Genomic DNA, 9,953 nt, shown 5'->3' with positions numbered 1-9,953 from the left:
TGCAAACCTGTAAATTTTCAACACCCTGATTACTTGTGCTTTCACATTAACATCATGTTGACGTTGGACTGGAGTGGATGCCATGTATGTAAGAAATGTAACCTGCTGGGCGTGGCTTATTTTTTGAGCTAATACAGCAGCTCTCCGTGCATTTATGTCACTACACGGTGCAGCTGCAGTCTGGACACCACTTAATAACATATCTCCTACAGTGATTCTGAATGGGCCTATTAGCAGAAATGTTTTTTTTTGTTTATTGTTGCTGTTCATCAAGCTCGATGCACCTCCATGTTTCAGTGTGAACACTAAGAAGGCAGATAAAACTCCATTAAGGGTAGGTGAAGGAAAAAAAAGTGGAGTAAGGTGACGACCACATGACAAATCTTCTTCGTGCCATAACCTTTGGCCCCATTTCTGATTTTACATCAATGTCAAATCTTTTTAATAGGCTAACAGTCTTGGAAAAAAATTTCACTTGCACTTCACATTCCACACAAATAATTAGTGCCACTTTTGTGAAACCAAACTCTGGTTCCATCATCATGTGCTCTTCGACAGTGATCAATGCTAACACAATGCATGAGATGGGGAGTGGTCATAACAGAATGGCACTATTGCATTTAGATAAGACAATCAAGTTATTTTTGTTTTTTTGGCACAGTGCACGTGATGATTTTGGTGCTGCCCTGAACATGGTAGAGGTGTGGACGCTTCCCCCCCTTCCCCATTATTCTTCTTGGCTCTTTGTGTTTTGTAATGTCAGGTCTCTTTTTTTTTCATATCTGCCCCAGAAACACGATGTCTGTGTCTGTGTCTCAGTCGCTTCACAAACTCATCCCAGTACCTGCAGGTCGGTACTGAAGAACAGGACTGTCCCAGATGAGCAGAGATGTAGAGCAACAGGTTCACTAAACTGTCCATGGTTCAGTTTTGTGTGAATGAGACGGACCTTGTTTGACACCAACACACACATTCAGGAGGTAAAATGCCAGGTTTCAGGTCCTGGAGCATCATTTCTGATCAGTATTTAATTATCTTCCTTAACAACCTTTTGAATGTTGCTCCAACAGGTTTTACCCGGGGGGTGGTTGTTCTCTCCTTGTCTGCCACATCTTTCATCACCTTTGTCCTCTTACAGTCATGACATTTATTCATCACAAGGGAACAAATGTGCTTCTGACTTGCTTCCATAATGTGTGGATCATAATGAAAATGAATATATTCTCCTGAACCTGAACTCTTGGTCTCCATGTAGCGGTAGCTTGGTTCTAGTGTGCATAATAACAGTATGTATGGCAGCCATGTGCAGGGTTACACATACTCTAATAGGGCTGGACAACATATCAATATTTATAATTTATTGTCTATTGTTTTGATTATATCATGTGATGGACTTCAGCTAGACAATTTAATGTTAATCTTGCATATCTAAAGAGATACTGTGATAAATATTGATACAGGAGGAAGGTCTGTTTACTATGTGTTCATTTATTGTTTTATTCTTCCTTCTTCAATATTGCCCAGCCCTGCACGCACGCACGCACGCACATATGCTGCAGGTGGCCATGATATCGAGTCAAAAAAAGACTGTGTTGTTATAACTACTCTTAGCAGCTGCCATGGTTCGTGATCCTGGTTGAAACCAGATTGTTGTGCTGCTTCTGTTTACCAGCCCCATGCAGCAAACTGGACCAACCTCTGGCTTCAGAGTGGAAATGGTTAAATGAAATGACCTCCGCACATGATCACAGAACAAAGATGACTAAAATAAAAGATGTGCTGTGATGTAGGAGGATGTCAGCATCTCCTCTCCTTTGCTCTGTGGCCTGTATCCTTCACGGTGATACAGGGTGGCATCTTTTGAGCGTGTATCGCGCTCTCATACGATAGAGTCTTTGATCTCCGAGCCCAGCCTCACTCTGGGCCGAGGGCAGGTCGGGGAGTATTCTACGTGGCTCTCCTTCACGTTGAGCGGCCGCCTGTCGGAGGCCTCGGAGAAGCTCTTGCTGTTGTCTGGCGAGGACTCGTGCGTGGGCGTGCTGCAGATGTAGTTATCGTTTAACGTCTGGTAGCCCTTGTGATCTGAAGTAGAAACGGGGATGGTGTTGCCGTTGAGGGGTAAGCTCTCGGCAGGCTTTCCCACAATCCTCGGCTTCTTCTGCTGCATGTTAGGACACTCTCCCTGCTTCAACATGGACTTCATGTGGTCGCGGTTCCTGTAGATTACGAACAAGGAGAACACCACGAGGGAGAACGCCAGCAGGGCGCACACCACGATCAGTTCGTTCCAGTACGTTTTTGTGTTCACTTGCTGGGAGCGAGACTCGCCGGGTAGGATGGTCTCCTCTTGCTCATGCTCAATGTGCGGTGTGCGGGAGTGACCGATCAGAGTGGTGCTTTCCTGACGGGGCTCTGCCCTCACACAGTAGTTGGCCAACAGCTGGCGGAAACCCTCCTCCTCTGACCAGCACTCGTAGGTCTCGATCCTGTCGGTCTGAGCCACCACCACGAGGTTTCCCTCTGGCGTAGCGTAGAGGAACTGGCTGGCGCTGTCGCTGTAGCGCCACCTCCTCTGGGCCAGGTTGGACCGCAGCTTGCAGGGCAGGACTCTGAACGTGTTGACTGGGATTGTAATGAGCTTGCAATGGGAACCTTTAAATACAAGAAGAACATTGTTCATATGTAATATTTCTGGAATGGGATCCAAATGTTGAACTATTCATATTAAGACTTTCTTGATATCCACATCATTGAATATTATATTGTAAAGTTTAGTTTAAATCATAACTCACACATGAATAAATAAATAACACTATTGAATAGCTCCCAGAACCCAGTAGTCTGCGACAGCGCGTGTTGTTGTGGCGTCAGCGATGACGTGACACAACACAACACTTTGATTAAAGACCACTGCACAAAGAGGACACACTCACGAGAGGCGACTGGTCTGGTGGATCTGCCGCTGGGAGACGTCTTGTTACAAATGGCTGACGTGTCGGCCTCCTCCACGTCCTGCTGCCAGTGACTGAGCCAGAGCATAAATATACCAAACCAAACCAAACAAAACAACAGGGTGACGGTTAGCAGCTGTAATGAGAGGATGCACGTTGTATGGATGCACTCATTTTACCCTCACTGAGTCTGTTATTATGAAAACAGCTTCATCAGTGTGATTAAGAGGACAATCTTCTTTTAAAAGCTTCTTGCTAAGGCACATGACTCTGAGCACTGCATGTTTATGTGTTTGTTCGGGTTCACGCTCAAAAACAGTAATTTCACAATGATTTTCTGACACAGCACATTTCCTGTTTGAGCTTAAGCGTCTCCTGCACAGTTTACATCTGTGTGTGTATATACGTAGGTAAACTGCAAATGTCATTGAATTTACACTTACAAAATTAAACATTTAAAACTTTAAGCGGATTGTCGTTATGTTTTGAACCAATATTGATGGTTCCCAGAGAACAAATCCCAATGACTAGTGACTAGTGCCAGCAACAAGGTTAACTGTGTAGAGCCTGACACACCACAAGCCACCACACCACACCACAAAAAGAGTTAAGTTTACGTTTTTTTTTTATTAATTAAAATTCATTAAAACAAGTAAATCTATTCGAGGAGGTGAGCCTTAAAGGGATAGTTCACCCAAAATTCAAATTTCACTCATTATCTACTCACCCTCATGTCGACTAAGGGCTGGGAGAAGTTTCAGAGTTATCGGTGCCTTCTCTGAGTTACAGCGGGGCTCCGTGCAGCACTGCATGTCCATATGACGGTTGCGAACGTGGGTCACTTTTCTTCGTCCAAAAAGACACACCAAAAACCATCCAAATACCTCCATATTGCTCGTCTGTAATGTCCCTCTTGTGACGAAGAAAAGTGAGCCCCGTTCGCAACCGTCATATGGGCATGCAGTGCTGCACGGAGCCCCCCGTAACTCAGAGAAGGCACGGAAGACTCTGAAACTTCTCCCAGCCCTTAGTCGACATGAGGGTGAGTAGATAATGAGTGAAATTTGAATTTTGGGTGAACTATCCTTTTAATGAGCAAATTAAGTTGTTTTGAAGGTGAGGTAATGTAAATGGACACATTAAAACTCGATGTGAAGAAATAAGGGTTTCAAACTTTGCTTTTGCTTGTTTAAAATTCTGCCACTGAGGTTTCTTGTATGTGAGCTCGTCGTACCTGTCAGGTGGAGCCATCCTAACGTCCCGACACAGACGCCCTGTCCATGCACAGTAGGGGTCTCTGGACAGCACACACTCTCCACAGCTCTGGTAGTTGGAGCAGTTGGCCACAGGAACCTCCACCAACCCAGTGTACGACGACACAAACAACAGACCCTGTGGATGAAAAAAACAAAAAAAAACACCATGTGTAAGTGTGAGGTGAGTCCAGGGCAGAACAGCTTCTAATCATGGATTTCTGATTTCAAAAAAGGGAAACAATGCTAAACAATTACACATGATAAACAGAGCAATATAAGCTAAACAAGGCCTAACTCTGGCCAGCTGTGCTGTGTAATATGATTATGGTTAAAAACACATGGCGACATGTTCACAACGGTTACTACAAAGCTTTCTCTTTAATTCTTTGCTTATTTTTCTGCGTTTTTTCCACACATTTCCTGACAGTAAACATATCCATATGTCACATTCATGCACATTCATGCTGATGTACAATGCACCCCAAGTTCCCACAAGTGCAGTCTATATTTAGGCCACCTTATCTTCCAGTATATTAGACAGACATCATGAGGATTACGTCTTACTCCTTCATATCCCTATTTGGAGCTAAGAATATACTCACAAAAAGTATCTTGGACTTTATTAGAATTACATAATCTGAGATAAGATTGCAGTTTGGCTGCAGTGGCCCGGAGGGGGGGTTGGCCATTATGTAATAAAGAGTGAAAAGGTAATGAAATTTAGTTCTGTGAAGAATGCCAGAGATGATCATAAACCCTGTTCCAGACGGTGCTATAACTTACAGGGAAAACTCAGTAGAGTGGCCTCTGTGGAGGGAAAATGTCTGTACACAGTTTCTGCTCTGGTAAATCCAGCCCTTCCACATTTTTATTGCGTGAAAATAAATTTGATTAGGAACACAAACCCGTGCAGTCATAATCATTATAGAAGCGTATTAAGTCCTAATAAGTGTATTTGAACTAGTTTCTGCGTGAAATGGTGTTAATGAAGAGATTGTGAGAAGTGTGTGATTTACCCTCTGAGGATCCAGCTCAATGTGCTGCACAGGCTGAGGCTCAGGAAACAGAGTCAGCTCCTCTATGATGTGCATCTTATCGTTGGCATTGATGGCTTTATGGAGCTTTCCATCATCTGGAAGACAAAGGAAACAAATATAAGTGACTTAAATTGAAGCCAAGGGAGGAGAGATGAAAATTACATAATTAACCCCCACAAGCGTGTTTTGTGTTTGCATACATTTTAAATATTTAACTCTTAAAATGATGGATATTATACAATCAGAAAGAGGTGTTGTTGTGATGGTCAGCACCTGTTCCAATGAAGAGCACGTCATAAGCCCTCTCCATGCCCTGGATCTTGTGTACGGCGATCTGGGTGTAGCGCACGCTGCGTTTGAGCAGCAGAGGAGCACTGCGGATCACACTGTCCATCAGGAAATGGTCCTTGACAAAGTTGAGCACTTTGTCAGGCATGTGCAAGGATGACTGGATGCCCATTTGCCGGGCGTGGTTGGTCACGCACTGAGTGGGAGTAAATTAGAAATGAGAAATGAATCTCTGCTTGTTGGAGAACGCCTGGAAACACAAAGGCATTGTATCGACCTACAATGTAAGTGTGAGGCTTCTCTAATGAAGAACATGAAGTTTGGGATGGGCCATCAAGACTGAATACAACAGTAAACTTAAAAAATGCTGTTGTGTCTAATACAGAAGGTTTTAACCATTGTGTTTGAGCAAACATCTACCAGTGCAGTTTGTTTTGCTCCAGGAATTTACAAAGAGCATCAGCGAGACAGCTCTCTTGGATTCTGTCCTTAAATTGGCAAACAAACTAAAAAGGAGAACATCTGCTTCACATCAAGCTCTCATGTTGAACAGCTCAAGAATCAGTCCACAAGCTCAAATAGATGTTTTGTTGGAGCCTTAACATAGTTTTTGTACATGATAACAAATAGATATTTGGGATAGTATTACACATTTGCTATATATCTTTTATCTATTACATAAACCTTTGCTCTTGTGACTCAACAGAGACTAATGCTACTTAAATGAACGGCTGGACAGACTGAACCAGAAGCAGTTGAGCTGGACGGCTCGTCACAGGATATTGCCTTCACTACTCACCGCTCCGGGCCGTGGCTCTGGCACAGGGTGGTTGTAGGTGTACCACTGCTGGGTCTCCCGGTTTACCTCTCGGTAGCGACCGCTGAAGGCTCTCTCCACCTGAGCCATGGTGAAGGCGCACACTGCTGAGCTGCCCGAGGCTCCTTTATACCTGGGAACAAAGGAAACATTTTATTGTTTTTCTTGAGTGAAACCCGAGGATGTGTGTGCTTTATAAATTAACGTTTTTTTGTCATACATTTAATCAATTTTCTTACAGCGCCTTTTTTTTCTATTTTATTTTAAATCATCTTAAGTCCATCCTTTAGGAAACTGGAGCAGCAACTTGTCACCGGAGAACATTTGTAGTGTGTATACATGGTGGCCATATTCAAATCTTTACATTGTTGATACATTAATTGGTTACATGGGCTTGTGTCAGTGGTTCAGCTCATTACTGCTGCTCTCAATTCAGAGGAGTCATGTGAGTAAAGGCAGCTGGCCAAGTCTAAGCTTTTCTTAACTAATTTGCAGAAGGGAACAAACTTTTATTTGAGCAACACTTCCTGTAATCACTTAAAATAAGTACTTCAGGTGACAAAAACAGCTTTTGTTTTGTTTTTTTTACACAGGGTTTTTACTGCCTTGCTGAACTGCTTATTGTGTAACCTGCTTATTGTGTAACCAATGGCTTCACTCTCCCGCACACCCTCCTGTGTCCTGTCTTCTGTGTCTAGTGTTACTGTTGTTTATGTGCTGCAATAAGGACATAGTGAACTGGAGGCTCTATTTAGCTCATATTCATATTATACAAACTAGGTTTGTACTTTCTAAATCTAGTGACAAATGTGTTTAGTTGGCAACAGTGAAATTGAAAACTGTGTTTTTGTAAGAGCAACGCTCAATGGGGGAGCTTCAAATCAGTAACATGGCATCTGGCTGACCAATGGCATAAATATGATCACTCTCTCAGTCAGTCACGCATGGACATTCATAATTACAGAGCAGGTTCTGCCTTCTTGGCTGAGCTATGCATGTGTTCAAAATCAAATGTCTGTGTGTTTGTACAAAAACAGAAATGGCAGAAGTGCCATAAATCAGTCTCTTCATGTTTACACTCATAGGATCAGAGAAGGTCCCTCTGTTTGCCTCTTACCACTGTGATGTGAAGACGCCATAAAAGACGGTGCTCTCCCAGCTGTCTCCCATGGGCTTCAGGACAAACATGTCCTGGATGATGTTGAAGGGGAACCCATCATCAGGGAGGGAACACAGGAGCTGGGCCTTCAGGAACGTGGTCCATTTCTTCTGCAGCACCCGCTCGCCTCCCTTATCACCCTGCAAACAGTTGGTAATGAGAACTACAGGTGATTTGCTTATCCTGTTTGTCCATCTAATTTTATTATAACTAGTGCCTTTTGAGTGTCCCAGTTTCTTAAGGGCTGATGTGCAGTGACGATCTGCTGAAAGAAGTGGATGGAGGCTGCAGAATAGAGGAGGTCAGAGAGAGAGTGAGAGAGTGAGAGAGAGAGGGAGAGTTGGTCTCAGAGGCACAAGACAGTGTGGTGAGGAGGATGAGCAACAGGACAAATGGGACTTTGTAGTCCACTGAAATGTGTTTTTCAGCTGGAGGGAGTGTGGCTGCGGTGGGACACAATGGCCTTTGATTCACCTCTGGACAACAAATCAGGACTTTCAGGAAACAGGAGTGGAGCCTCTGAGGGCCACACCCGGCCTATAAGAAAAAACCCAACTGGATTTCAAATGAAGCCGTCAGACGAGATCGACTGGAAAACCTGGGGCAACCAAACCAGCTCGCCACTGAATTTACACCTGGGCAACATGCTAACTTGTAAACTCCCTTCCACACAGGCTTTAAGACATATGATACACACACACACACACACACACACACACACACACTGAGTTTTGCAAATTAATTAAAAAATAAATCACTAAAACTGAATGTTTTTCTTTTCAAAAGCTTTAACTGCTGAACCCAAGATATTTCCTAGCTGAACACAGACGAACTTCCTTCCCTCTGCACAAACATCTCTCTGCACAGTGAGGGTCAAACATCCAAGTGAATTCATAAAAAGCAAAGAAACAACAACAACAACAACAACATCATATGTTTTGAGTGTAAATATGCTTCAATTTTGTCGCTGTTAGACAGACCGACAGTACTCTGAGTACATGTGTTGTATCACAGCTGCAGTCCCTTCCCTGCTATTGCTTTAGAGGGAGGTGTTGAGGTCAAATAAGGGAACCTAAAAAGTGGTCACAGGACTATCATGACTTCTTTTTTTTTTTCAGAAATACAAAGAGACACATAACCACAAACAACTGTATTTTCAACATCCTGGTGGATTTCCAAGTGTTGAAGTTCTTGTGGGGGCATTTATAACTGAATTACAGAAGATATTTTCCCGATAAAATGTGGGGGACACAAAAAAACAAGGCTCTTCCTATAAAAGATGCCTGAGCACAAATTATGAGGTGTTCTTTGAAGGAGAGGAGAGGACGAAATGGAAAACAAACAGAAGAGGCATTTGCTCCTCTTTTAAGCTGTCACAAAATATTTACATAAACAGTTATCAGAGGACTTTGCTAGGACTAGCAATTACCAAAAAGCTTGTACACACATACACACACACACACACCAAAAGAAACCCCTCCCATTACTCCTTGCAGGCTGCAGCCGGAGGAGGAGGAGAAGGAGGAGGATGAAGAAGACTGGGACCAAAACAAGTGGTCTCGCCCAATCTCAAGACAGTTTCCTGCCTCACATCCAAAGTATCCCATCAGCCTGCGAAACCTCCAAAACAACTCCTACATAACGACACAAAGGGAGTGAATCACCCTTGAGGAGCTAATAAAATGCAAAACTAGAACTACCTCTTGTTTTCTCCTCCGAGTGCTGTTCCACACAAACAACAGCTCCTGCTCGACGTTAAGGTGAGACCTTGTGGGACCCATGCGGGGGCCTGGGAGCCAATTACTAGGCTGTGCTAGTAGCCTGTCCACATAATGAGGAGACCACATTCCTGCTCTCTCAGCTGTCCACCGCCGTTGTTGCTGTGCTCCGCTGCACAGCTTGTACTTTCAATTGTGCGGACCACTCCCCCTGATATAGCTGCCCTCAGGAAAGAAAAACAACAACAAGAAAAAAAATGCTTCGTGCTCTGCATCGCTCTTTTAATATTTTGTCTGATTTAGATTCCTCACATTTGTCAACCTGACAAGGAGGCGAATGAGAGGTAAAAAAAAGAAAAAGAAAATGGTGCCACTCAGTGCTCATAATCTGCCTGCTCTCCACAGCCCCTGAGTGTGCACACCTGAATAAACAAAAGAAAAAGAGGGAGTGGAACAAGGGAGGGGGAGACAGATAGGAAAGAGGGAAGGAAGGGGGGCATCTCGGAAGCACAATTACTTGGCAACCACAAGGAAAACAGTAGTTAGAAAACCATGAATTCAACTCATCCTTCAAGAAACAAACCCTCTTCATGAGGTCGCAAAATGTCTGCCAAGATGAACCAACAACAAAAATGTTTCAAATATGAAAATTAAACCACATTAAAAACACACACACTTGGACTTGGCCTGGTGCACACTGGGAGAAGGGAGTGCGTGCTTTCTGTCT

General features: G+C 43.6%; 1 protein-coding gene across 1 annotated transcript in view; it reads right to left on the bottom strand.

Annotated features, from left to right (window-relative positions):
* Window positions 1-1,768: 1,768 nt before the first annotated feature.
* The window catches only part of LOC311003437 (semaphorin-4B-like), a 28,320-nt gene continuing 20,135 nt past the window's right edge, over window positions 1,769-9,953 (bottom strand). Inside the window, exons 8-14 of the mRNA XM_083995203.1 lie at window positions 7,467-7,648; window positions 6,332-6,482; window positions 5,518-5,728; window positions 5,224-5,339; window positions 4,186-4,343; window positions 2,934-3,025; window positions 1,769-2,652 (exon numbers count right to left, since the gene is read on the bottom strand). Of these exons, the coding sequence (XP_083851329.1) occupies window positions 1,880-2,652; window positions 2,934-3,025; window positions 4,186-4,343; window positions 5,224-5,339; window positions 5,518-5,728; window positions 6,332-6,482; window positions 7,467-7,648 (1,683 nt within the window). The 3' untranslated portion in view covers window positions 1,769-1,879. The remainder of the gene's footprint in view (window positions 2,653-2,933; window positions 3,026-4,185; window positions 4,344-5,223; window positions 5,340-5,517; window positions 5,729-6,331; window positions 6,483-7,466; window positions 7,649-9,953) is intronic.

The sequence above is a fragment of the Trachurus trachurus genome, assembly GCF_905171665.1.
Source record: "Trachurus trachurus genome assembly, chromosome: 3".
Taxonomy (NCBI): Eukaryota; Metazoa; Chordata; class Actinopteri; order Carangiformes; family Carangidae; genus Trachurus; species Trachurus trachurus.
The sequence above is the reverse complement of the archived record's forward strand: the minus strand, read 5'-3'. Positions and strand labels throughout refer to the sequence as shown.